The sequence below is a fragment of the Anas acuta genome, chromosome W (assembly GCF_963932015.1).
Source record: "Anas acuta chromosome W, bAnaAcu1.1, whole genome shotgun sequence".
Classification (NCBI taxonomy): Eukaryota; Metazoa; Chordata; class Aves; order Anseriformes; family Anatidae; genus Anas; species Anas acuta.
This window is the reverse complement of record NC_089016.1, coordinates 10,511,592-10,539,533: the sequence shown is the minus strand read 5'-3', so window position 1 is coordinate 10,539,533 and position 27,942 is coordinate 10,511,592. Positions and strand designations below refer to the sequence as shown.

General features: G+C 50.5%; 3 protein-coding genes across 3 annotated transcripts; 2 read left to right on the top strand and 1 right to left on the bottom strand.

Annotated features, from left to right (window-relative positions):
• Positions 1-9,159: 9,159 nt before the first annotated feature.
• LOC137846900 (olfactory receptor 14C36-like) lies at positions 9,160-10,095 on the bottom strand. The gene has a single exon (XM_068665006.1). The coding sequence runs from the start codon at positions 10,093-10,095 to the stop codon at positions 9,160-9,162; it is 936 nt and encodes a 311-aa protein (XP_068521107.1).
• A 3,273-nt stretch (positions 10,096-13,368) lies between these two features.
• LOC137846899 (olfactory receptor 14A16-like) lies at positions 13,369-14,304 on the top strand. The gene has a single exon (XM_068665005.1). The coding sequence runs from the start codon at positions 13,369-13,371 to the stop codon at positions 14,302-14,304; it is 936 nt and encodes a 311-aa protein (XP_068521106.1).
• A 6,868-nt stretch (positions 14,305-21,172) lies between these two features.
• Positions 21,173-22,099, top strand: LOC137846898 (olfactory receptor 14J1-like). The gene has a single exon (XM_068665004.1). The coding sequence runs from the start codon at positions 21,173-21,175 to the stop codon at positions 22,097-22,099; it is 927 nt and encodes a 308-aa protein (XP_068521105.1).
• Positions 22,100-27,942: the final 5,843 nt, after the last annotated feature.

The following is a 27,942-nucleotide window of genomic DNA, read 5'->3' as shown; positions in this document are numbered from 1 at the left end:
AACTGTAACAAGCTAGGAGCAAATACAATGAGTTTATCTAAGTAACATGGACATCTGATAGCATTTGCAGCGATACCTTGCCAGGCCCTATCCCCACAAATCAGAAAAACATCAGGAGGTAAGGCCAAAGCTGTACAATTGTTCCAAACACTGTAGTTGTTACCCCTTGTCTCCGTGCCATAAACCCCTAAACCCTGCTTAGCAGCGTCATTGTAATCACAGGTGTTATTTGTATTTTTGTACCGGTATGGCCCTTTCCAGGTTTCCGTAGCAGGATTCATCTGATATCCAGGGCTACATTCACATTTGTAGCCACCTTTCAGGTTGATACATATTTGACTACAGATACCAGGGTTTTGACATTCATCAATTCCACAGTTTCTCTTTTCTACAAAGTCAAACCCAGCTGGACAGTCACATTCATTTATGTTGCATTCCTTCAGGGGCTCATCACCCCAGTCCTTGCAGTCTCTCTGCTGGTTACACACTTAATTGATCTGCACTTGAATTTGCCAGGTCCAGAGCAATGAATAACATTGTTACAGTTTGCTTCATCAGTGCCATCCAGACAGTCTCTCACACCACTGCACTGCCTACTCCTATGGACCCCACCTTCACATCTGAACTGGTCCAGGAAGGGCAGTTAATTTCATCACTTCCATCCTTGCAATAAGGATCTCTGTCACATCACCACTTCTTGTGGATACATTCACCTGAGCCGCACTGCACCTCACTCACAGAACACTTCACCAGAGGTGCAGGCTGGCAGCCACACTGCTCCAAAGATTCATCCGAGTGGTCGGAGCAGTCACCTTGACCACCTTGACCAATGCAGACAAAGCTTTTGGAAATACATTGTCCACTACTGCATGTGAACTCTGCTGCACTACAAGTCACATTGCCACAATTCTCTTCATCTTCTCCACTGTCACAGTCTCTTTCACCATCACATTTCCACGACACCAGGATACACTGGGTTGACTGAGGACCACAGCTGATTTCATTTACCTGGCATGTTCTCATATAACACAGATCAGCAATCTCATCAGACCCATTTTCACAGTCCGGATCCCCATCACACTGCCATCTGTTTGGCACACACTGACCACTGTTGCACACAAAGTCAGATTCAGCACACGTCTTCTTCACACAAGCACTCTCATCACTGCCGTCTGAGCAGTCTTCACATTTTGCTCTAGCACTGTCGGCAGCAGTGCACAGGCAGGTGAGAGCGAGCAGCAGGCAGAATGCCCCACAGCGCGGCAGTGCCTGCCGCCGCCCTGCACCTATGTCACTTATACTACTCCTATTACCCGTGCTGTTAGTGTCAGTGGCATCCTCCTGGTACCGTTTGTGTCTTTGCCGCCCCCCTTTTCTTTTTGTTACTGGCCATTCACCACAAATGGATAAGACACATGATTACTAGTTAGGAAAGAGAGTGTAACGTCTGCTATAGGGCTGCAGGCAGTGCCAGCTGCAACCTTAGGTTTGTGAAAGAGCCTGCCGGTGGTCATTCGGCAGTGTAATCTGCGTCTCTGCACTCCTGCCCTGCAATAGAGCTAAATCGTCATTAGTAATATTTATAACACCGATCTGGGGACTAATAGTCTTTTTTTGCATTGCAAGATAAACCTTTTATAAAAAGAATGCTAGAGTGAAGCAGCACAGCCGCTGCTGCCGCTGCCTCCATGGTTATGTCAGACAGGCTGCAGGGTCCTGATGTCCACCCCTCTGCTATGTGCGGACTCGCCACACACTGAGGGTCAGCTACCGGTGTCCACTGACGCCTCTGGTCTCCCGTAGCAACTCGATCTCGGATGTTCTGCAATTACTTCAATTTCCCCGCGTTTTGCAGCTTCTGTCAGGTCTATTCTGTGTCTCTCAGAGCTGTCCGTGGCTCTGCAGCATCTCTCAGGGCTCTCTCCGTCCAGCGGTAGTCCCTCCGTAGTGTCTCGGGCCTCCCAGCGCCGCTCCGGTCTCTCGGCGCCGCTCCGGTCTCTCGGCCTGTTCAGGTCTCAGCGAGTCTGGGTCTCAGTGAGTCCAGGTCTCGGCCTGTGCGGGCCTCATATGTTGCAGGAAGCATGTCATATCATGCTCCTGCCTTTTTCTTGTCACAGTCAAAACATTTAAGAGCAAAAATAGGATACACAAGATACACAAGATACACCGGGCCCATATATTAGGCACCACCACTCAAAACTTGGATAAAACAGCACTTCTTTTCAGTCTGTCAAGCACTCCGTTCGTCTCTGCCCACTCCCCTTGCGGAGAGTACGGAACCAGGGATCAGAACTCTGCACTCGCTTTGCAGCAACGCTGCGTCTCACTCACACAGCACACTCGCACACGGAGGCCTCCAGCACATCTCATTCATACCACAGGAATATAATTTAGAATGATAACCAACCAAATAAGTATTGTCTCTGACTGTGTTCTTCGTGAAGTGACTTGTAACACTTTGTTTCAAACCCTTACATTTACACAAATACTTTCAACACAAAATACATACATAAAAACACATGCAATTATTAACACTCCAGTTAGTATCCCTCCAGCAGCTGAAAACATACCGTTTGTCTGCAGTTTCAGGAGATCTTTGCCCCTGCGGTGAGCAGCTGAGAGTGGAGTCCCCTCCGAGCAAAAACGCTCAGGGTGCACCTAGGGGTGTCCACGCTGCAGCCGATCCCGCAGCCGAGCAGAGTGTCTCCTGCCTGGCTCACCAAAATGACTCTCAGAAAGCTGACTCCACAATCAGTAGGATTGTAAAGGAGGTATGTTTACTCAGTTCCGTGCAGCATGGGGCGGGTAGTTCCCCCAAAGTCGTGCAGGCCTAACGTGACAAATTGCTTTAGTAAAAAGTTACATATACATAAACATTCCTATACATATACATAACCTGTCCCTTTATGAACACTCCTCCTTATCTTAGACCCCTTGGTTAAACTCTGAACCATGAGGTTTTTAATCTGGTTCTCGGGGCCCGAGAGGCTCCTGTTATCTGGTGGTATAAGTGCAGCACAGGCACAAATGTAGCACATATTCATTCTTAATCAATTGCTCTCTAATTTCTAATTCCAATGTTTCAGCTTGCTCTTTTCCGGATCCACGGGTATTCTGCTATTAATGTTCAAAGCCTGACAGACCCCGTCCTCCGTGGATCAAAATACAGGGGGTCTTAAGGGTTCTTTTGGTCATTCTATCATATAATACAGGATCATTTTCAATTTACTCTTTAATTTTCTGGGGCCCCTATTGTTCCAATTTCTAATCATTATTCATAATGGACTTTTTGGTCATATATCTGGTAATTTGCTCCCTTTCTGGTCCTTGGTCTTCGATTTTATCTGACCCATCCGGGAATTTTACTAGTGGCAATTCCCACAGCCCTTGGCTGCCCAGTGAGAGTGTCTTGCAGGGGGTTTAGGACCTATCACCCACCCACGTATCCCTCTTCTCACCAGCCCAGCCCCCCCGACAGGAGATTAGAACCAGTGAGAAAACAAAAAGACCTCCACGCTGACTTTAGAAGTCTCAGTTACACTCACACACACAAAAAATGGCAACCGTACCCTTACCCAACCGGACGGTATCTTACGAATCAGTCGTCTTCGTCCAGACTCCAATCGGACGGTATCCACCAGCGTCTCTGCTGTCTTCGTCTGGGATCGAACCAGACGGTATCCAAACGACTGTCGTCTTCATCCGATTTGATCCCGGACACCGGAATCCAACCGAACGGTATCCAAACGACTCTGTCGTCTTCGTCCGGATCTTCGCGCGCAGAATTACGGGCAAAAAACAGCCGGCAACAAGGGAGCTCAAAAAAATCAAATTCTTTGCTTACCTTTATTCAGGTTCAGGATGGCATTAGTCCCGATCTGACTCAAACAGGAGCCACCAAATGGTGGGGCGCCTCTCCTAGATTAAATCAGAATTCAGGAACTATAGCCATCCCGGACGAGCCCCCAAATTGTTATAAATGGCTCAGGATTCAAATTAGGATTAAATAAAAAAATAGGATTTATTAAAAGAATATAAAGGAATAGAGGTAAGCAAACAGCGCTGGGTGCACCGGGAGTCTCCGCTCCACCAGGACGCACACCAGTTACATCAAGCAGCTGATTTTTATGCACCTAGACTAATACATATTCATTACTACTTCTAAAAAAAAGAGATTATTAAAATTAGCTTCCGGGGTCCGGTTCCTCCTACTGGAGCATGCGCATCAGTCTCCTCTGGGGGTCTCTAGGGGTCTTTCATGCTGAAGGCTCGTAGTCTTCCTCTCACCCTTTGTACTTACTCGGCACTATTCCAAGTTTATGGAACACTCTCTGTACACTCTCCGCAGGTCTTGTCTCCCAACCGTCCTTCAGCTTCTTTTCTCTTCCTCTTAATCTCTTGGCCCCCCTGGCCAGATACCAAGGATCCCATAACAGTCACCAGCAGTCACCGGTTATTATCAGTTGTTCTGAAACTCCCAAACAGGTTGGTGATTCACGAGCAATTAAAACATTCTTTCCCAGCTATTCACAGTCATCTACATAACATCTATAGCAGTGTTAAATCAATCTCGAAGAAGACAGAAAAGAAAAACTGTAACTGTTAGAACTAGAAGTCAGGAATAACAAAAGCAAACAGGTTCATAAATTTAAGGAGTGTTTTCTGAAGACTTGATAAATTGACTAGAATGAGGGGGAGACTGGGACACACTGCATCTGTGGTTCAAGAACTAAGTGCAGGGCCCAGAGGCAGACAGGATTCAAACAGAATTATTCTTTATGCACACGAATTTATGGACACGAATTTATGGACACGAATTTATGGACACGAATTGGAATTGTTAAAACATTCCTCACAGCTGTTGTGTACTCAGTCTTTCCTGCAACTCTGAACCCCCGCATCTACAGCATGGGGAACCAGCAGCTCAAGGATGCCTTGTAGAAACTCTTTGGATACATGCTTCTTCATCAGTAATATTGAAGCCCCCACAGGAAAAACGGTGAGTCCCACACGGCCAACACATTTTCCCTGCCCCTCTGCCACGGCAATGCTGTGGAACAGTTCTTCTGTGAAATCCCCCACATCCTCAAGCTCTCCTGCTCAGATGCCTACCTCAGGGAAGTTGGGGCACTTGTGTTTAGTGTTGCTTTAATGTTTGGATGTTTTGTTTTCATTGTGCTGTCCTATGTTCAGATCTTCAGGGCAGTGCTGAGGATTCCCTCTGAGCAGGGCCGGCACAAAGCCTTTTCCATGTACCTCCCTCACCTGGCCATTGTCTTTCTGATTATCAGTACTTCCATATTTGCCTACCTGAATCCTCCCTCCATCTCTTCCCCATACCTGGACGTGGTGGTGGCATTTTTATACTCGGTGGTGCCTCCAGTATTGAATCCTCTCATCTACAGTATGAGGAACCAGGAGCTCAAGGAAGCCCTGTGGAGATTGGTGACTTAATGTGTTTCAGGAAAAAAAGTGCTCAGTCTGCTTCTGCAGATGAGTCTCAAAGTCACTTATTATAGGAACAGCCTATATTCTGTTTCTTTTTGTTTGTGTGTGTGCATTTTATTAATCGATTTCCTTAGTTTTAGTTCAGTTAATGTTACCCACTAAAATGATATTGGTCATCCCAACTCCACTTCAGTATGTATTTTTCAAGTCTAGCTCAGCAACTGTACACAAAGAGGCCGTCTGTCTGTGTACTTCAGGAAGGAGCTTGCATTGCCTGGTCTGACGTGCTTCCTCTGAGACCTGGTCTGGCTCTGCAGGGGCAGTGCCCATGTGCAGGGGTGCAGAGGAAAAGAGTCCCATCCCAGCAGCACGGCCAGGGAGCACCAGCGCTTGGGGCATGCAGAGCTACTCTTCTGACCATCCCACTTTCTCCTGCTGAGCCCTGCTGGTGGGGTCAGGCCCGGTTGCTCCTCTCACTTGGTGCCAGTGCTGCTGTGGGGCTGTGCTGGGACTGCAGGCAAGGACAGGCAGTGGGCACGGCAGTGGCACAGCTGGCCTCCACTGCAGCACTTCCCTCCTAAGGGGGGATCTCCTCCGAGGTGGACTGAGCAGAGCTCAAGTGCTCAATCTGGTGTGAGCAGGCAGAGGAGAGCTCTGCAGCCCCAGGGCACACAGCAGCCCCAGCAGAGGAGCCTGGCGAGTGATTCCTTGCAGCCCTGGGGCAATGGCAGTGACCCCATGAGCTGGGTCTGCCTCCCAGCCTGCTCAGCACGGCCCTGCAGAGTAGTCCCCATGACCAGGGCACCACAGCCCCCTCCCTCTGCAGAGCAACACCACCAGCTGGGGTTCGGGCTGGGGCTGGGGCTGGGAGGGCGCTTCCCCTGAGTGTCATCTAGGCCAGCTTCAGGCTTCTGGATGTGAGCGTGATCTTCACTGTGCACAAGGATCTGACAGACTGCCAACAGGCACGGGGCTGGAACATTGCCTGCAGGGTTCCTCCTGCCCTAGCACCACCCAAGACTGGCACGGAACTGGCTCCTGAGTGTCAGAGAGGCTGGGAGCCCAGCAGGTGTGCCATGAGCTTGGAGGATCACAACCAGATCACTTCTACCTGGGCAGGTCCTGGCCCAAAAAGGGGGTGTTTTCTAGGTATGGTATTATAAGCTCAGTGGTGCGTCAGAAACACTAAGTCCAGCAGGAAGCGAATGGCTGTTAAATGGCTCTTTCTGAAGTAGCCGACAGGTCACCCTTGACTCCTGGCTGGGATCTGTGCCTTTAGGCTCACATCTGCCAGTGTCCATGGTAGGGCAGCAGAAGGCACTTGCTGTGCATGTAGTTTCTGAGATCAGCTCTTTCTAAGTACCTGGTAGGCTGCATAGAGGAAGAGCTCTTGGATAGGGGTTGTCGTGTCAGAGGTGTCAGCTTTTGCCTGAAGTCATCCTTTAGGACTGCTTTCAGTTTTCTACACAGAGGGGGCCACTGCCTCCAAGACGCTTGGGGCAAACTGAACCATGCATGAGGGTTTGGAAGAAGATAGGCTGGGTGCACAGAAGCTATTCCATATCCAAAAGTTGGAGGCAGGAAACAAAATTTTGGGGTGGTAAAAGAACTGCTGGGCACATTGTGCAGGGTTCACCTACAGCCTTTGTGTTCTTTTCCATCCTGACTTAGGGGCCATGTCAGTCTCAAAAAAGGAGTAACCAACAGATATGAGGCAGATACTCTGAGATCATGAAAGCCATCAGAAAGCTGCCCCTAGGAAGATGACTGATATGGGGAAGTCAGGAGAAGCCTGGCCAGGAGAGATGTGATATTTGGGGGGGGGAAAGGAATTTGGCCAGCAGAAATTAATGATTTCTGTGAGTTTAGAACATTCAGGCAATGTTGATTCTGCTGTAACGCTGGCTTAAAACAGTCATGTAAAGCCCTTCCCCTATTTTAACCAGTGACATTAATCTCCAAACCTCAATGCTACTCCACACCCTGACAGGAATCCACTATTCTTATGCCTGACCTCAAAGTATCCCTTCAAGCCAAAACTCAGCCCATAGCCCCTTTCCCTTACCGTTACTCTCTTGCTCACCCTGATCTAATCAGCCTGTGGGCCACAAGAAAGAGATTGGTGGGAATGCTGTGATGAGCTCAGCTCTGCCTCAGGATCTCCTGCCCCAGCAGCAGAAATGTGACTGTGGCAGTGACTGTGAGGTCACTTCTGTCTCTGCACTTGATAGGGCAGCAGCAGGAATGTGTCACGCAAAGGGACTGTGAGGTCACTTGTGTCTTAAGTAGGTGTCAGGTCAGCCTTGACTTCTCCCTGGGAGCTGCACTTTTGGGCTGACATCTGGCAGTGGCCCTGCTAGGTCAGCAGAAGGCACCTGCTTGGCACGCTGACTGTTGGCATTGCTTCCTTGCAGCACTGTGCAGGGCTGTGGAGGTGTCATAATGAAGTTCTTCTAGTAGCATCACAGTACCCACCACATCCCACAGACCCCAAGACTAGCCCTGAGCCAGACAGGGGGGTGCAGGGTCTCCTCTCACAGTTCTAGGGGTCAGGCCTTGGCCCTTCAGCTTCACTAAAACCAACCAAGATTTTTCTCAACACAGTGCTTTGTCTGTCTGTAACCATGGCCTCCAATTTTCTGCCCTAACAAGGCCCTGGGGAAGCTTTGTTAGTAACAGCCCTCATTGGGCCCATTAATACTCCAAGTCACTTCAACTTTTCCTTCTGATTTTAGCTTCTCAAGTGATTACATCACTCTCCTCTCAGCACCTGAGCTGAGTACAGGGGGACAATCACCTCCCTAGCCCTGCTGGTCACACTGCTTCTGATACAAGCCAGGATGCTATTGGTCTTCTTGGCCACCTGGGCACACTGCTGGCTCACATTCAGCTGACTATCAACCATCATTCCCAGGTCCTTCTCTTCCTGGCAGCTCTCCAACCACTCATCTCCCAGCCTGTAGCTCTGCTTGGGGTTGTTGAGCCCCAGGTGAAGAACCCGGCACTAGAACCCCAGAAAACAGAAGAGCAGGGAGCAACCCCTTGGCTGTATTCCTGGCAGCAGCTTTGGGGAGGCGTTCAGGCTTCTGGGATTGCCCTGAGCAAGACCCTCCTGTTACTGTGGTGCTAGCAGGGAGGCAGCTGTGACCCAAGGCTGCACAGTGCCTGCTGCTGCCTGCAGCCACAGGGATGCCACTGCAGAGACAACAAGACTGTCACCAAGGCATATGAGATCTGACGGCTTATCCGAATAAAAGAGCACAGGAGAACACACTGAAAGTCAAAAGAGAGCAGCAGTGACAAGACCACGTCCTGCTGCTGGCCATGGCCATGGCTCCAGAGAAGCAGCAGTCCCGACCCAAACTCCTCTTGACCCAGAGCCCCTCCTGTGTGCTGGGGCTGCTCCCCCAGCTCCAGAGGGGATGGGAATATATAGCAGCAGATAACAATGTAGCTCAGATGGTTTTTTGTTTTGTTTTGTTTTGTTTTTCTTTTTTTTATTTATTCTGTTTCCCTGCATAACCTGCTTCTTTCAACAATTGGATGACTGGGTCACTCTAAATGAAAAAATATAAATAGTAAAATCAGGTAGCAGGTTAAGGATAACAAAATTTAAATCAAAAGAAAAAAATTGTAGAAAATACTTATAGAGAAATATAGTAACAAAAACTTTCCTCACATTTCCTGAAATAATCAGGGAAATCACAAACATTATTGATTGCAAAGAAGCATGTATCCAAAGAGTTTCCTTACTGCATCCTTGAACTCCTGGTTCCTCATGCTGTAGATGAGGGGGTTCACTGATGAAGGAACAACTGAGTAGAGAACTGACACAATAAGATCCATGGATGGGGAAGAGATGGAGGGGGGCTTAAGGTAGGCAAACATGGCAGTGCTGATAAAGAGGGAGACCACAGCCAGGTGAGGGAGGCACGTGGAAAAGGCTTTGTGCCTGCCGTGCTCAGAGGGCATCCTCAGCACTGCCCTGAAGATCTGCACATAGGACACCACAATGAAAACAAAGCAAAGAAAGGCTAAAGAAACACTAAGCATAAGTGCCCCAACTTCCCTGAGGTAGGCATCCGAGCAGGAGAGCTTGAGGATGTGGGGGATTTCACAGAAGAACTGGTCCACAGCATTGCCGTGGCAGAAGGGCAGGGAAAATGTGTTGGCCGTGTGCAGGACAGCATTGAGAAAGCCACTGCCCCAGGCAGCTGCTGCCATCTGGGCACAAGCTCTGCTGCCCAGGAGGCTCCCGTAGTGCAGGGGCTTGCAGATGGCAACGTAGCGGTCATAGGCCATGACGGTGAGAAGGGAATACTCTGCTCCAACCAAGAAAGCAAAGAGAAAGAGTTGGGCAGTACATCCTTGATAGGAGATGGCCCTGGTGTCCCAGAGGGCATTGGCCATGGCTTTGGGGACAGTGGTGGAGATGCAGCCCAGGTCGAGGAGGGCGAGGTTGAGGAGGAAGAAGTACATGGGGGTGTGGAGGCGGTGGTCGCAGGCTACAGCGCTGAGGATGAGGCCGTTGCCCAGGAGGGCAGCCAGGTAGATGCCCAGGAAGAGCGCAAAGTGCAGGAGCTGCAGCTCGCGCGTGTCTGCGAATGCCAGCAGGAGGAACTCAGTGATGGTGCTTCTGTTGGACATCTGCTTTTCTGGGTATGTGATCCTGAACAAAGAAGAGGATGAGTGTAATAAAGTACAAGAAACATATCAGAGGAAAATGAATTCCATTTCTCATTTAAAATCATCACGTGTATTGTGCACTTTCTGGCAGAGTTTTGGCAGATCCCTTTCATGCATACTGATTCATTCTGCCTGTGGGTGTCTGTTGGAACAGGAGGCTCTACTGTGGGCAATGCAGGAATCAGTCCTGTCCTACAGCAAGAGTTGAAGAGGAACATGGGGGAATGTCAGTTTCACTTCCCTCCTAATCTCAAAGAATTTTGCCCCAGCATTACTCCCAGTTCAACAAACTGCAGAGCAGAGCTGTGGAGACTTTATTATTATTATTATTTCAAATTGTTGTTTTTGATTTTTTGTTTCAGCTGTTCCACCACTCCTGAGGAGTGTTTCCAAGTCACAAACCCTGGTTACTTCTGCTGGACTCAAAGTGAATCCTTGCAGATCATCATCATCACAGAAAAAGGGACTGTCACTTTAGCGCACAGTGTTCTTCAGGGAGGACAGCCAGTCTGTCCATCAAGTGCGGTCTCAGATGCCCTGTGAGAGCTGCAGGGAAGATCTACACATGTTTAACTGAAAAGAACAAAGAGGCTGCTGAGAGCAGAGACATCCAGGCTCAAAGTGCCCATCTCCACACCCCTCACCCTGTCCCCGTACTCCCCTTCCCCCAAGCACACTGAGGGCTCACCCCATGGGCATGTGAAACCCCCATCCGCAGCCAGCCTGGGAACAAGACCAGCAGCAGCACGGCCAGCTGGAGAAGCCAGGAGGAATGCCAGCGTGCTGCTGCCAGGGGAGGCAAGGCCAGGGAGAGACAGACGGACACTCAGCAGACCCTCCTGTGCTGCAGCTCTGGCTGCAGAGGAGGCAGCTCCTGCTGGGGACACCGGGGGCTTGAGGGCAGAGGCTGTGCTGGTGGGAGAGGAGAGCAGGGGGTGTCCCAGGGAAGGCGCCTGCCCTGCAGGGGATGGCAGTAAGGTGCCTGAGCCCTCCCTTGCACAGCATTTCTGACAGCAGCTCCCTCTCACCACCTGCCCTGCCCACATCTCTACTTCCTTCCTATATTCGTGTTGGAAGCAAAATCTCTATCCCCACGTATCTTCCATGTCCTTGCTCACAGTCCCCATCCAAGAAGCTGTGCGCTTCCTGAGTACAGGGCACCACAGGGGTTGCAGCTCCTGAAGATCTAATAAGTCCTGAGGAGACAAACATTGTTTTTTCAGTCTTTAGGCTGAGGTGCCTGAAGAGACTTTATCAGGTTAATTGCTGCCACATTTATCTCTACCTGCAATACTCTTGGAGTCTAAGTCTCCTGTAAAATCCAGACAATTCATTGTCATGAAATCTGCCTCCCCTCCACACCAAGAATCCAAAATCACAGAATCCAAGAAAGTCTTCCATTTCAGATAAACCAAGCCTCGCTCTTCCTGTTAAAATGCCCCCTCAGAAATACCATTCTCTAAAACATTTTCTGTGCCACATTACAGATAGAATAAGACCCACCCTGACAGATGCTATCAACCATCGGATGTGCCAGCTGTACAAGACCCCTCTGGCAACCCCACCTGCATGGCCCTGCTGCCAGAGCCTCACGGTGTCAAGAGCCTGCAGATGTGTCCTGCCACACGCTGCCCTCTGTTGTTGTGCTCCTCAGTGCCTCCAAGCCCTCTCTCCTTCTCTCCTCTCTGTGTGCCAGCTGCGGTCAGAGCCCCCAGCCCTGCTGTGCTGTGCAGAGGAGCTGCTCCTGGGCACAGCTGTCTCTCTGCACCAGGGCCCTCTTGCCACGAGCTCTCTCTCTTCCAGGAACCAGGCCCAGCTCAGCAGCACAGCAACAGCCCAAGGCACTGCAATCACCCCTCTGGGGGCTTGGCTGATGAGCCCACGAACCTCAGGCACTCAGAGACAATTGAAGACATCTCTCCTGAAGTCCAAGTCAGAGGCAAGTTTCCTGCAGTGTCCCCCTGAGGGCCAGCACTGACACAGCCTCCCTTGGAGCTCGTTAGAGCAGAACCCTGGAGGCAGTGAGGACAAGGAGACAAAGGCAATGTGAAGGTGACACGACCAGTTGTTCCCCTGGATATTTCTTCTTCCTTGTAGCCAGTGCCAACCTTCCATGGTGCACTTTGTGGCAAGTTTTTCTCTCCTGCTCTTTCCTACTACCACAGAAAGCTCCATCACAGTAGAAACCACTCCTGAAGTAGGCATCCCAACCCATTGGGCTCTTTGCGGCCTCTCAGCCAAGCAGACACAAGTCACCTCAGCAGCATCTTCCAAGCCAGGGGCCTGCTGCTGGCCTTGCAGCTTCTTGACTAGACACAGCCAAGTCTTCCAAGCCTTGTGGCTGCTGCTGTGCAGTCATGGACTCAAGCAGAAGGGACAGGACAATCCATGTTGGGGCCTTCTTTCTGTCTGGGTCCTCCTGGATGTGTAGGCAGAGGGGATCCCCCAGTCAGCATGCCAAGCAGGTGCCTTCTGCTGGCCTAGCAGGGCCACTGCCAGATGTCAGCCCAAAAGTGCAGATCCCTGGGAGAAGGCAAGCATGACCTGCCACCTCCAGACACAAGTGACCTCCCAGTCCCTTTCTGTGACACGTTCTTGCTGCTGCCCTATCAAGTGCAGAGACAGAAGTGACCTCGCAGTCCCTGCCACAGTCACATTGCTCCTGCTGGGGTAGGAGATCATGATGCAGAGCTGAGCTCCTCAGAGCATTCCTGCACAAGCTGACTGAGCTTCCGATTCCATTGAACTGAGATACAAACAAGTTAGTGATGAACCTGAGAATATCCCTTCTACTCTCTCTGCTTATAGACTGCACCAGGGCTTTTCTGAGCTGTTCTTTAGGATGTGCAGGCAGGGAATGTGGTTTTTCAGCACAACCTCTGTGTTCATCCATCCCCCAGCTGAGTGCTACAAGCTGCAAGCAGCTGGGAACGAGGGGATGGACAGAGCAGCCCTCCTGGATGTGACCTCTGGTTAAGATGTGCCTCCACAGCGACATTAACCACTGCAGTGCAGCAGAGGTGTCCCACTGGGGGCTGAACGGCAGAGGTGGCAGCTGTGTACAGGACACTCAGCAAGCACGAAGCAGGGCTTCAGACAAGGAGATAGACAAAGGTCCTCTTGGAAACGGGGAATGTAAGGCTTTAACTGGGAATTTTAGTCAGACTTTACTCATAACAGTCTATACGTGTATATTTTCTTTCATTTTGCAGGTTCCAGGTCCAAAGTCAGCAAATGTCCAACATCAGCTCTGTGAGCGAGTTCCTCCTGCTGGCATTCGCAGACACGCGCGAGCTGCAGCTCCTGCACTTCGCGCTCTTCCTGGGCATCTACCTGGCTGCCCTCCTGGGTAACGGCCTCATCCTCAGCGCCGTAGCCTGCAACCACCATCTCCACACCCCCATGTACTTCTTCCTCCTCAACCTCGCCATCCTTGATCTGGGATCCATCTCTACCACTCTCCCCAAAGCCATGGCCAATGCCCTCTGGGACACCAAGACCATCTCCTATCAAGGATGTACTGCCCAACTCTTTCTCTTTGCTTTCTTGGTTGGAGCAGAGTATTCCCTTCTCACCGTCATGGCCTATGACCGCTACGTTGCCATCTGCAAGCCCCTGCACTACGGGAGCCTCCTGGGCAGCAGAGCTTGTGCCCAGATGGCAGCAGCTGCCTGGGGCAGTGGCTTTCTCAATGCTGTTCTGCACACAGACAACACATTTTCCCTGCCCCTCTGTCGAGCCAATGCTGTGGACCAGTTCTTCTGTGAAATCCCCCACATCCTCAAGCTCTCCTGCTCAGATGCCTACCTCAGGGAAGTTGGGGCACTTATGCTTAGTGTTTCTTTAGCCTTTCTTTGCTTTGTTTTCATCATTTTATCCTATGTGCAAATCTTCAGGACCGTGCTGAGGATGCCTTCTGAGCAGGGCTGGCACAAAGCCTTTTCCACGTGCCTCCCTCACCTGGCTGTGGTCTCCCTCTTTATCAGCACTGGCATGTTTGCCTACCTGAAGCCCCCCTCCATGTCTTCCACATCCATGGATCTTATTGTGTCAGTTCTCTACTCAGTTGTTCCTTCATCAGTGAACCCCCTCATCTACAGCATGAGGAACCAGGAGTTCAAGGATGCAGTAAGGAAACTCTTTGGATGCATGCTTCTTTGCAATCAATAATGTTTGTGAGTTCCCTGATTATTTCAGGAACTGTGAGGAAAATTTTTGTTACTATATTTCTCTATACGTATTTTCTACAAATTTTTTCTTTTGATTTAAATTATGTTATCCTTAACCTGCTACCTGATTTTCTTATTTCTATTTTTTCATCTACAGTGACACATTCATATAATTATTGAAAGAAGTAGGTTATGTAGAGAAACATAATAAATAAAATGAAAAACAAAACAACAACAACAAAAAAAACCACCACCAGAACTACATTATTATCTGCTGCAATCTTTTCCCATCCCCTCTGGAGCCAGGGGAGCAGCCCCAGCACACAGGAGGGGCTCTGGGCCAAGAGCCCAGCTGCTACATGGAGTTTGGGTGGGGGCTGCTGCTTCCCTGGAGCCATGGCCATGGCCAGCAGGAGGACGTGGCCTTGTCACTGCTGTTCTTTTTTGACTTTCAGTGTGTTCTCCTGTGCTCTTTTATTCAGATAAGCCGTCAGATCTCACAGGCCTTGGTGACAGTCCTGTTCTCTTTGTAGTGGCATCCCTGTGGCTGCAGGCAGCAGCAGGCACTGTGCAGCCTTGGGTCACAGCTGCCTCCCTCCTAGCACCACAGTAACAGGAGGGTCTTGCTCAGGGCAAACCCAGAAGCCTGGACGCCTCCCCAGAGCTGCTGCCAGGAATACAGCCAAGGGGTTGCTCCCTGCTCTTCAGTTTTCTGGGGTTCTTTGTGCAGGGTTCCTCACCTGGGGCGCAACAACCCCAAGCAGAGCTACAGGCTGGGAGAGGAGTGGTTGGAGATCTGCCTGATAGAGAAAGACCTGGGAGTGATGGTTGATAGTCGGCTGAATATGAGCCAGCAGTGTGCCCAGGTGGCCAAGAAGGCCAATAGCATACTGGCTTGCATAAGAAGCAGTGTGGCCAGCAGGGCTAGGGAGGTGATTGTCCCCCTGTACTCGGCTCTGGTGCTGAGAGGAGAGTGATGTAACCACTTGAGAAGTTAAAGTCAGAAGGAAAACTTGAAGTGACTTGGAGTATTAATGGGCCCCACTGAGGGCTGTTACTAACAAAGCCTCCCCAGGGCCTTGTTAGAGCAGATAATTGGAGGCCATGGTTACAGACAGGCAAAGCACTGTGCTGAGAAAAATCTTGGTTGGTTTTAGTGAAGCTGAAGGGCCAAGGCCTGACCCCTAGAACTGTGAGAGGAGACTCTGCACCCCCCTGTCTGGCTCAGGGCTAGTCTTGGGGTCTGCGGGATGTGGTGGGTACTGTAATGCTACTAGAAGAACTTCATTATGACACCTCCACAGCCCTGCACAGTGCTGCAAGGAAGCAATGCCAACAGTCAGCGTGCCAAGCAGGTGCCTTCTGCTGGCCTAGCAGGGCCACTGCCAGATGTCAGCCCAAAAGTGCAGATCCCAGGGAGAAGTCAAGTCTGACCTGTCACAAAACAGCATACAAAAACACATAAAAAAGCAAATAGGCTCAAGGATTTGAGGAATATTTCTGAAGATTTGATAATTTGACTATGATGAGGGGGAGAGGGAAGGAAAGGAAAGGGAAGAAACCACATCCGTGGAAGAATTAAATTGCCAGTGCAGGATCCAGAGACAGACAGAACTGCTCTCTAGTGACACAAATTCCTTTGCAAGGTACAAGAACTATATACATGAACCATTCTGTTTTTCTTAGACTTGTGGTTATACAAGGGTATGTAAGACAGAAGGTCACATTCATCATACCATGCGGCCCTAACACTGTTCCATACTGACACAAATCAGATGAATGAATAAAGGGGATGTCGTTGTGGGAGTCTATTACAGACCGCCTGGCCAGGACGATAGCGCCGATAAATTATTCTTTACAGAACTAAGAGAGGCCTCGAGATTAACTCCCCTTGTCCTTATGGGGGACTTCAACTTGCCAGACGTTAACTGGGAGTGCCACACGGCTGACACGAGCAAGTCCAGGAGGTTCATGAAGAACCTAGATGATAACTTCTTGGTGCAGGTGCTAACGGAGCCAACTAGGAAAGGTGCCCTCCTAGACCTGTTGCTAGAAAACAGAGAGGGTCTGGTGGGAGATGTGGTGATTGGTGGCCGCCTCGGTCATAGCGACCATGAAGTGGTTGAGTTCAAAATTTACAGTGGCAGAAGGAAAAGTGCCACCAAAACCTCATCCCTAGATATGGGGAAGGCGGACTTCAGGCTGCTCAGGGAACTAGTCAGCAAGGTCCCCTGGGAAACTGCTCTTGAAGGCCTTGATGTCCACCAGTGCTGGTCATTCTTTAAGCGATGCCTCCTAGAAGCACAAGATCAGGCAATTCCTAAATATCGCAAGTCAGGCAGGCGTGGCAGGAGGCCGGCATGGCTGACCAGGAACATTCTAATGGAGATTAGGCCGAAACAGAGAGTGTTTTGCTACTGGAAGGAGGGCCAGGTGTCATGGAAAGAATACAGGGATGCTGTTCGTGTTTGTAGGGAGAAAATTCGTGTGGCCAAAGCACACCTAGAGTTGAAGCTGGCTGTGTCTGTGAGAGAAAATAAAAAGTTTTTTTTTTAGATATGTGAATGGAAAAAGGAGAACTAAAGAATACATAGGGCCGCTCCTTGATAAGGAAGGTCTCCTCACAGACAATGACATAGGCAAAGCAGAGACGCTTAACGCCTTCTTTGCCTCTGTCTTCAATGCCGATGATGGGCTTCGGGACCCAGGGTGCCCTGAGCTGGAGGACCGGGACGGTGGGGATGACAAACTCCCAACCGACCCTGAACGTGTGCGGGATTTGCTACTCCACTTGGATCCCTACAAGTCCATGGGTCCGGATGGGATTCATCCCCGGGTGCTGAAAGAGCTGGCGGACATCATCGCGGAACCTCTCTCAATTATTTTTCAACAATCCTGGGAGTCTGGAGAGGTCCCAGTAGACTGGAAGCTGGCAAATGTTGTGCCGATTTTCAAGAAGGGTCAGAAAGAAGAGCCTAGCAATTACAGGCCTGTCAGTCTCACATCAGTGCCTGGTAAAATCATGGAGAAGATGGTTCTCGAACTTCTTGAGGCGCACCTGGGGGACAAAGCAGTCATTGCTCCCAGCCAGCATGGGGTTGTGAAGGGTAGGTCCTGCCTAACTAACCTGATTTCCTTTTAGGATAAGATCACCCGTATGGTGGACCAAGGGAAACCAGCTGATGTGATTTTTTTGGACTTCAGCAAGGCTTTTGACACGGTTTCCCATAGGATCCTACTGGACAAAATGTCCACCATACAGCTAAATAAAAACATCATACGATGGGTGAGCAATTGGCTAACGGGCAGGGCCCAAAGGGTTATGGTGAACGGGGCTGCGTCAGGCTGGCGGGCGGTCACCAGTGGGGTCCCTCAAGGCTCCATTTTAGGGCCGGTATTTTCAATATTTTTATAAACGATCTGGATGTAGGAATAGAAGATATTTTGAGCAAGTTTGCTGATGACACCAAACTTGGAGGAGTTGTGGACTCTGTTGAGGGAGGAAAGGCCTTGCAGAGGGATCTGGATAGGTTGGAGAGCTGGGCGATCGCCAACCGCATGAAGTTCAATAAGAGCAAGTGCCGGGTCCTGCACCTGGGACGGGGAAACCCTGGCTGCACGTACAGACTGGGCGATGAGACGCTGGAGAGCAGCCTAGAAGAGAGGGATCTGGGGGTTGTGGTAGACAGCAAGTTGAATATGAGCCAGCAGTGTGCCCTGGCAGCCAGGAGGGCCAACCGTGTCCTGGGGTGCATCAAGCACGGCATCGCTAGTAGGTCAACGGAGGTGATTGTCCCGCTCTACTCTGCGCTGGTGCGGCCTCACCTCGAGTACTGTGTGCAGTTCTGGGCACCACAGTATAAAAAGGACATGAAACTGTTGGAGAGTTTCCAGAGGAGGGCTACAAAGATGGTGAAAGGCCTGGAGGGGAAGACGTACGAGGAACGGCTGAGGGCACTGGGCCTGTTCAGCCTGGAGAAGAGGAGGCTGAGGGGAGACCTCATTGCAGTCTACAACTTCCTCGTAAGGGGGTGTCGAGAGGCAGGAGACCTTTTCTCCATTAACACCAGCGACAGGACCCGCAGGAACGGGGTTAAGCTGAGGCAGGGGAAATTTAGGCTTGACATCAGGAGGGGGTTCTTCACAGAGAGAGTGGTTGCACACTGCAACAGGCTCCCCAGGGAAGTGGTCACTGCACCGAGCCTGACTGAATTTAAGAAGAGATTGGACTGTGCACTTAGTCACATGGTCTGAACTTTTGGGTAGACCTGTGCGGTGTCAAGAGTTGGACTTGATGATCCTTAAGGGTCCCTTCCAACTCAGGATATTCTATGATTCAATGATTCTATGATCACGCTCAGCTCAGATCTGCTGTGACACCACAGAGATAAGGGTCTGCAGACAAAAAGGAAAGATGTGGAGGTCTGGGAGTCCCTAGGAAAGCCATGTATAGACAGGGTAGAGGACTGTGACAAGTCTGAAAGTCCTAACAGGACCCAGGTCATTGTGTCCATGGCTATCCCTGTTGTCTCTGCCACTGACGCCCATGAGGAGACAGCTTCTCATTGAAGAACCAGGGCTTCACAGCCCCCTTGCCCCCACCCATGAAGCAGGCAGGGGTCGTACCATTCTCCTGTACTTGGCCATGCACATCCCCATCTCCTACTGCCCCATAAAGAGCCCTGAGCAACCTGTCAAGGAAAGGATCTCCCTTCGCAGGCACTAAGGGTCAAGGCCTGGCCCTTGTGCTTGCTGACACACATCCACTTTTCCTCCACATCAGTGTCACCTTCACATTGCCTTTGTCTCCTTGTCCTCACTGCCTCCAGGGTTCTGCTCTAACGAGCTCCAAGAGAGGCTGTGTCAGTGCTGGTCCTCAGGGGGACACTGCAGGAAACTTGCTTCTGACTTGGACTTCTGGAGAGATGTCTTCAATTGTCTCCGAGTGCCTGAGGTTCATGGCTCATCAGCAAAGCCCCCAGAGGGGTGATTGCAGTGCCTTGGGCTGGTGCTGTGCTGCTGAGCTGGGCTGGGCTCGTGGGACAGGGAAAACACTTTTCAAATAGTCCCATGAAGCAGAGAGCCAGCTGTGCCTAGGTGCAGCTCCTCTGCACAGCGCAGCAGGGCTGGGGGCTCTGACCGCAGCTGGCACACAGAGAGGAGAGAAGGAGAGAGGGCTTGGAGGCACTGAGGAGAGCAACAACAGAGGGCAGCGTGTGGCAGGACACATCTGCAGGCTCTTGACACCGTGAGGCTCTGGCAGCAGGGCCATGCAGGTGGGGTTGCCAGAGGGGTCTTCTTCTGGCACATACGATGGCCTATAGTATCTCTCAGGATGGGTCTTATTCTACCTGTAATATGGCATAGAAAATGTTTTAGAGAATGGTATTTTTGAGGGGGCATTTTAACAGGAAGACTGAGGATTGGTTTATCTGAAATGGAAGACTTACTTGGATTCTGTACTTTCAGAGTCTTGGTATGGAGGAGAGGCAGGTTTCATGACAATGAATTTTCTCGATTGTAGAGGATATGGAGACTCCAAGATTATTCCAGTGAGAGATCAATATGGCAGCAATTAAACTGCAGGCACCTCAGCCTAAAGACTGAAACAACAACGTTTGTTGTCTCCTCAGGACTTATCAGGTCTTTAGGAGCTGCAACCCCTGTGATGCCCTATACTCAGGAAGCACACAGCTTGTGGGATGGGGTCTGTGAGCAAGGACGTGGAAGATACGTGGGGACAGAGATCCTGTTTCCAGCAGGGACATAGGAAGGCAGTAGAGATATGAGCAGGGCAGGCGGTGAGAGGGAGCTGCTGCAAGAAATGTTGTGCGAGGGAGGGCTCAGGCACCTCCCTGCCAGACTCTGTAGGGCAGGTGCCTTCCCTGGGACACCCCCTGCTCTCCTCTCCCACCAGCACAGCCTCTGCCCTCAAGCCACCGGTTTCCCCAGCAGGAGCTGCCTCCTCTGCAGGCAGAGCTGCAGCACAAGAGGGTCTGCTGAGTGTCCGTCTGTCCCTCCCTGGCCTTGCCTCCCCTGGCAGCAGCACGCTGGCATTCCTCCTGGCTTCTCCAGCTGGCCGTGCTGCTGCTGGTCTTGTTCCCAGGCTGGCTGCGGATGGGGGTTTTACATGCCCATGGAGTGAGTCCTTGGTGTGCCTTGGGGAAAGGGAGTAGGGGGACAGGGTGAGGCGTCTGGAGATGGGCACTTTGAGCCTGGATTCCCCTGCTCTCAGCAGGGTCTTTGCTCTTTTCAATCAAACATGTGAGTAGAACTTTACTATAGCTCTCACAGGGCATCTGAGACCGTACTGGATGGACAGACTGGCTGTCATCCCTAAAGAACACTGAGCACTAAAGTGACAGTCCCTTTTTCTCTGATAATGATCTACAAGGATTCCCTTTGAGTCCAGCAGAAATAGCCAGGATCTGTGGCTTGGAAACATTCCTCAGGAGTGGTGGGACAGCAGAAACAAAAAACTAAAAAAAAACAAAAATTTAAAATAAAATTTAAAAAAGCCTCCACAACTCTGCTCTGCAGTTTGGTGAACTGGGAGCAATGCTGGGGAAAAAATCTCTGAGATCAGGAGGGAAGAGAAACTGACATTTCCCCATGTTCCTCTTCAACTCTTGCTGTAGAACAGGACTGATTCCTGCATTGCCCACAGTAGAGCCTCCTGTTCCAACAGACACCCACAGGCAGAATGAATCAGGATGCATGAAAGGGATCTGCCAAAACTCTGCCAGAAAGTGCACAATATAAGTGATGATTTTAAATGAGAAATGGAATTCATTTTCCTCTGATATGTTTCTTGTACTTTATTACACTCATCCACTTCTTTGTTCAGGATTACACCCTGAAAAATGCAGATGTCCAACATCAGCTCTGTGAGTGAGTTCCTCCTGCTGGCATTCGCAGACACGCGCGAGCTGCAGCTCCTGCACTTTGCGCTCTTCCTGGCCATCTACCTGACTGCCCTCCTGGGCAACGGCCTCATCCTCAGCGCCGTAGCCTGTGACCACCACCTCCACACCCCCATGTACTTCTTCCTCCTCAACCTCGCCCTCCTCGACCTGGGCTGCATCTCCACCACTCTGCCCAAAGCCATGGCCAATGCCCTCTGGGACACCAGGGCCATCTCCTACCAAGGATGTGCTGCACAGGTCTTCTTTTTTGTCTTCTTGTTTGGATCAGAGTATTACCTTCTCACCATAATGTCCTATGACCGCTACGTTGCCATCTGCAAGCCCCTGCACTACGGGAGCCTCCTGGGCAGCAGAGCTTGTGCCCAGATGGCAGCAGCTGCCTGGGGCAGTGGCTTTCTCAATGCTGTCCTGCACACAGCCAGCACATTTTCCCTGCCCCTCTGCCAAGGCAATGCTGTGGACCAGTTCTTCTGTGAAATCCCACAGGTCCTCAAACTCTCCTGTTCAGATGGCTACCTCAGGGAAGCTGGGACGCTTCTCTTTAGTTTTTCTTCAACATTTGGTTGTTTTGTTTTCATTGTGGTGTCCTATGTGGAGATCTTCAGGGCAGTGCTGAGGATGCCCTCTTCTCAGGGCCGGCACAAAGCCTTTTCCACGTGCCTCCCTCACCTGGCCGTGGTCTCCCTGTTTGTCAGCACAGCCACAGTTGCCTACCTGAAGCCCCCTTCTATCTCCTCTCCATCCCTGGACCTGGTGGTGTCAGTTCTGTACTCGGTGGTGCCACCAGCAATGAACCCTCTCATCTATAGCATTAGGAACCAGGAGCTCAAGAATGCTTTGATTAAAATTGTTTTCATACATGCTTCTTAACATCAGTGATCTAGTATTGTCATAATTTATGTTAAATAAAAACATTAGTTGGACTGAGAAACTATTTGGGAAACTGAAGGGGCAATTTTTATTATTATTCTGTAACATTTTATTAAAAACGATTTTTATTTGAATAATGCAATTTTTAACCTTCAGCATGTTTATTTACTTTAACCCAATCATCTCATATACCTCTAGAGCCAGGCTTCCTCTGTGAATAAAGACAAGAAGGAAGGCTTCAGACTTACATTGAGAATTTCTCTGGTCAGAGGTCCTGAGTCCACTGGATCTGGGGGAGCAGCCCCAGCATGCAGGAGGGGCTCAGGGCCAAGAGCCCAGCTGACACATGCAGGAGCAGCCCCGGTGGCCCTCGGGGCTGCCCCTCACTGTTCTCTGGGCTCTGCCTCTCTGCTGCCTTCGGGCTGGGGCTGCTGCTTCCCTGGAGCCACGGCTATGGACAGCAGCAGGACGTGGCCTTTTCACTGCTGCTCTCTTTTGGCTTCCACGTTTTGCTTCTTTTTTTCTGGGTAAGCCCTGATATCTCATTTAGCTTGGTGACAGTCCTGTTGTCTCTACAGTGACATCCCTGTGGCTGCAGGCAGCAGCAGGCACTGTGCAGCCCTGGGTCACAGGTGGCTTCCCTGCTAGCACCACAGTAACAAATGGGGTTTTATTTGGGACTTCCTGTAGTGCAGAATATAGACTTGAATTCCAAGGGAAGCCTGTGAGGGACCAAGGGCCAGACCAAGAGCTTTATGGCAGCACCTGACAGCAACTGGTCTTGGACTCATCTGCATGGCACTGCCCCCCTGCAGTGGGGCTCATGGCCACTGTCAGCCTGGAGAGGAATCTGGAGCTGCCAGGAGATGTCAGGGGATCTGCAGGGAGAACATGCAACACTGAGTTGGTAGGAATAAGAACCTCATAAAATTAATGGCCATCCAAGGAGGAGTTTGGTAAAGAAAAAGGGGAATATGAAGAGTCCATGGGCTAAGGACAGCTCTGCCATGGCAGGAGTGGTGCTGAAGAGCCAGCAGACAAAGACTTCTAAGAGTGTAGAGTAGTTGAGGATAACCTTCTTGAGGCCTCATGGACCAGGTCTGGTGCAGCACTCACCTGCCCTTTGTGCCCTCAGAGACACCCCATGGCCCTGCCCAGCACTGCCCTGTGCTGCTGAGCCATCAGGGCAGATGGAAAGGGGCTCAGCAGCAGAGATCCCCATGGAGTTGGGTCTGCTGCCCACCCTTAGCAGCACGGGCAGGGCGAAGACGCGTGGGGTCCGGGGTCACCACAGCCCCTGGCTCTCACAGCAGCACCACCAGGTCGGGGCCCTGCGGGAAGCACAGGGAGGGAAGCAGCAATGGCCAGCCAGGCCAGCATGGACATACTGCCCTGGGCCCTCTCTGGGAGCAGGGATGGCCCTGGGGAAGAGCAGAACCACGTTGTTGGGCCTGCACTGATGGGGAAAGGGCAAAGGGAAAGCTCTTTGTGCAGGCCCCTGCTCGGGGCAGGCTGCTCTGTGGCTGGGCCAGGCCTCTTGTGCTGGCCTGGGGAGCGGGGCTGGCCCTGCGGGGCACAGGCACTGTGTGCTGGGGATCTGCCAGGCAAGAGAGCAGGGCTCCTGCAGCTTCACGGACCTCCATTTCCTGGCACCATAGCCAGCCTCCTCCTTGCTCACCCCAACCAGACACTACACATGTATGAGCTGCCTGCTTCCTCCTCCTCTAGAGGTAGAGGAGGGAATACCTGCTTCCTCCTCCTCTAGAGGGAGATGGGGAAAACAAAATAAAACAAACCAAAACAAACAAACAAACAAACAAAACAAAACACATAAAAACTCAGAGAGATAGAAACATAAGTAAAGAAAAGGAAAAGAAAAATGAAAGAAAAAGAAATTCTAACCCCAAACATGAGGAATATTCAGTAACTCTTTAATTCCCATAAGCAGACCACTGTGCTGCCAGTCTCTGAGAAACTGGTACCTTAGCTTGGAAAGATGACCCCAATATTTACCGCTGAGCACCATGTTGTGTCCCATGTGGACTGAGCAGAGCTCAAGTGCTCAGTCTGGTGTGAGCAGACAGAGGAGAACTCTGCAGCCCCAGGGCACGCAGCAGCCCCAACAAAGGAGCCTGGTGAGTGATTCCTTGTAGCCCTGGGGCAATGGCAGTGACCCCATGAGCTGGGTCTGCCTCCCAGCCTGCCCAGCATGGCTCTGCAGAGTGCCTCCTTGCCCCTGGGCACCACAGCCCCCTCGCTCTGCAGAGCAGCACTGCCAGCTGTGGCTGGGGCTGAGGCTGGGGCTGGGAGGGTTCTTCCCCTGAGTGTCTTCTAGGCCAGCTTCAGGCTTCTGGACTTGAGTGTGATCTTCACTGTGCACAAGGATCTGAGAGACCACCAACAGGCATGGGGCTGGAACATTGCCTGCAAGGTCCCTCCTGCCCTAGCACCTCCCAGGACTGGCACGGAACTGGCTCCTGAGTGTCAGAGAGGCTGCAAGCCCAGCAGGTGTGCCATGAGCTTGGAGGATCACAACCAGATCACTTCTACCTGGGCAGGTCCTGACCCAAAAAGGGGGTGTTTTCTAGGTATGGTATTATATGCTCAGTAGTGCGTCAGAAACACTAAGTCCAGCAGGAAGTGAATGACTGTTAAATGGCCTTTGAGTTGAGCTCTTTCTGAAGTAGCTGACAGGTCACCCTTGACTCCTGGCTGGGATCTGTGCCTTTAGGCTCACATCTGCCAGTGTCCATGGTAGGGCAGCAGAAGGCACTTGCTGTGCATGTAGTTTCTGAGATCGGCTCTTTCTAAGTACCTGGTAGGCCCCATAGAGGAAGAGGTCTTGGATAGGGGTTGTCATATCAGAGGTGTCAGCTTTTGCCTGAAGTCATCCTTTAGGACTGCTTTCAGTTTTCTACACAGAGGGAGCCACTGCCTCCAAGACGCTTGGGGCAAACTGAACTGTGGGTTTGGAAAAAGGTACCCTGGGTGCAAAGAAGGCATTCCGTATCCAAAACTTGGAGGCAGAAAACAAAATTTTGGGGTGGTAGAAGAGCTGCAGGGTACATTGTGCAGGGTTCACCTACAGCCTTTGTTTTCTTCACCATCCTGACTTATGTGCCACGTCAGTCTCAAAAATGGAGTAGCCAACAGATGTTAGGCAGATACTTTGAGATCCTGAAAGCCATCAGAAAGCTGCCCCTAGGAAGATGACTGATACGGGGAAGTCAGGAGAAGCCTGGCCAGGAGAGATGTGAGATTTGGAGGAGGGCAAAAGAGTTTGGCCAGCATAAAAAAATGATTTCTGTGAGGTTAGAACATTCAGGCAATTTTGATTCTGCTGTAACACTGACTTAAAATAGTCATGTAAAGCCCTTGCACTATTTTAATCAGTGACATTAATCCCCAAACCTAAATGCTATTCCACACCCTGACAGGAATCCACTATTCTTATGTGTGACCTCAAAGTATCCCTTGAAGCCAAAACTCTGCCCATAGCCCCTTTCCCTTTCCTTTACTCTCTTGCTCACCCTGAGCTGATCAGCCTGTGGGCCTCAAGGAGGAGATGGGTGGGAATGCTGTGATGAGCTCAGATCTGCCTCAGGATCTCCTGCCCCAGCAGGAGCAATGTGACTGTGGCAGGGACTGTGAGGTCACTTCTGTCTCTGCACTTGATAGGCCATCAGCAGGAACGTGTCACAGAAAGGGACTGTGAGGTCACTTGTGTCTGGAGGTGGCAGGTCACCCTTGACATAGACCTGGGAGCTGCACTTTTAGGCTGACATTTGGCAGTGGCCCTGCTAGCCCAGCAGAAGGCACCTGTTTGGCATGCTGAGTGTTGGCATTGCTTCCTTGCAACACTGTGCAGGGCTGTGGAGGTGTCTTAATGAAGTTCTTCTAGTAGCATCACACTACCCACCACATCCCACAGACCTCAAGAAGAGCCTTGAGCCAGACATGGGGGTGCAGTATCTCCCCTTCCATTGTCTGGGGTCAGGCCTTGGCTCTTCTGCATCACGAAAACCGATCAAGACTTTTCTCAGCACAGTGCTTTGCCTGTCTGTAATAATGGCCTCCAATTTTCTGCCCTAATATGGCCCTGGGGCGGCTTTGTTAGTAACAGCCCTCAGTGGGGCCCATTAATTTTCCAAGTCACATCAACTTTTCCTTCTGACTTTACTTTCTCTAGCAGTTGCATTATTCTCCTCTCAGTACCTGAGCTTCATAGACTCAGCTCCACAATACACCATGGAACTCATTAAAATGCAGAAATTCCTAACATCTCTTCCATAGTATTCTTCAAGCCTTTGTGCCTTGTGTAGCTAATTGCAGAGCTTGCATGATGTACTCAAAGAAGATTTCAAAAAGCAGCTAATAAAAAATATTTTCTTGTTTTAAAGGCTGATTTTTGCTGCATTTCAGTTTTGAGCATCATTCTCCTCTTGCTATTTATCCAGGTTGACTTCTTTGGAGACCTCCATAGGGAGGAAAAGCAGAGTCTGGAGGTCTGACACCTCTACTGCCAGCAGTGGTCTTTGTCCCTGTAACTGCAGCCCAGCCCAGCACGTGATATCCTTTCTAAGATAAGTCAGAGAAAAAGTGAATAAAATAAAATAATAAAATAAAATAAAATAAAATAAAATAAAATAAAATAAAATAAAATAAAATAAAATAAAATAAAATAAAATAAAATAAAATAAAATAAAATAAAATAAATATAAATAAAAATAAATAAAGTTGAAATGACCGTTGGATCCTGAGATATTCTAAATGAATTGTAGTAGACAACTGGACATCCATTGTCTCTCTTGGGTCTTGTGAGTGAGTGGAAAACTGAGGATGAAAAGTAAAAAAAAAAATCTTCAAGTGGCAGTACCTGTACCCATGAGCTCGGCCTCTTTTGGGAAATTGTCCCCCTCCAGCCACACAAACGTAAACTGAGTAATGTAAAAAGATCTGCCCAGTCAATAAAGCAGGGCAAAGTCCTACTTCCTGTGCTATAGATGCACAAGGCAAAAAGAATTGCATTGTGCCTGACACTACTCTGGGACGTGTAACCCAGGTCAGGCAACTTTACCTTAGTGCTGACAAGGCCATCACTAACGCACGCTCCCAAGCTCTACATCTACACCTTGGCTCTCCAGTTGATGACCCAGCTCATGGATGGCAATCAGGGAGTCCCGGTTAGCACGATGCTGCCTCAGGTGCGCCACCATGGTAGCCATTGGCACCTGCTGTTCTTCAGCCCTCAGCAAACCCATAACAGAAGGGTCTTGTGGAAGGCCAAGCAAAGTAGACAACTGCTTCACGTCCTTCGTCTCCAAGGCAGCTCTGCCAAAGCCCCACCAGCGGTGCCCTCTTGGAACTTTGAAGTTCCGTCTCCTGAAGCAGTCTATGCTGAGAATGCACATAGCCTCTGGGTCAGTCCCAATGGGGTGCCTTTGCTATTCCTTCCCAATAAGACTCACTTCTGCCTTCCCCTGGCTGGAAGCAGGACCCCTCTAGTCCTGCTCATAGCATTCATTACTGTTTCTGGTAGACGGCCCACTGGAAAGCACGTCCTGATACGGAATTCTCATCCCACAGGGAAGGGGAGAAGGCACTGACAGATAAGGGATGTGTTTTGGTGTGGAAGGTGGGGCCCAGCAGAGACAAGGAGTCAAGGCAGTGGGTTTGGGGAGGCCAGCAGAAGCAGCCCAAGGGGTGGTGCTGCTGGTGAGGACAAATTTGTGGCAGCAGCCTGAGTGGGCAGCAGCTGTGCACAGGCGAGGGGAGGCCAGGAAGCGCATGCCAAGAGCGCTGCTGCCAGCAGAGCCAAGGCCGGGGCCGAGCCCAAGGGCAGA

Excerpts from the sequence above, each read along its gene's own strand:
- LOC137846900 (XM_068665006.1), bottom strand. The coding sequence starts at position 10,095 with ATGTCCAACAGAAGCACCATCACTGAGTTCCTCCTGCTGGCATTCGCA.
- LOC137846899 (XM_068665005.1), top strand. The coding sequence starts at position 13,369 with ATGTCCAACATCAGCTCTGTGAGCGAGTTCCTCCTGCTGGCATTCGCA.
- LOC137846898 (XM_068665004.1), top strand. The coding sequence starts at position 21,173 with ATGTCCAACATCAGCTCTGTGAGTGAGTTCCTCCTGCTGGCATTCGCA.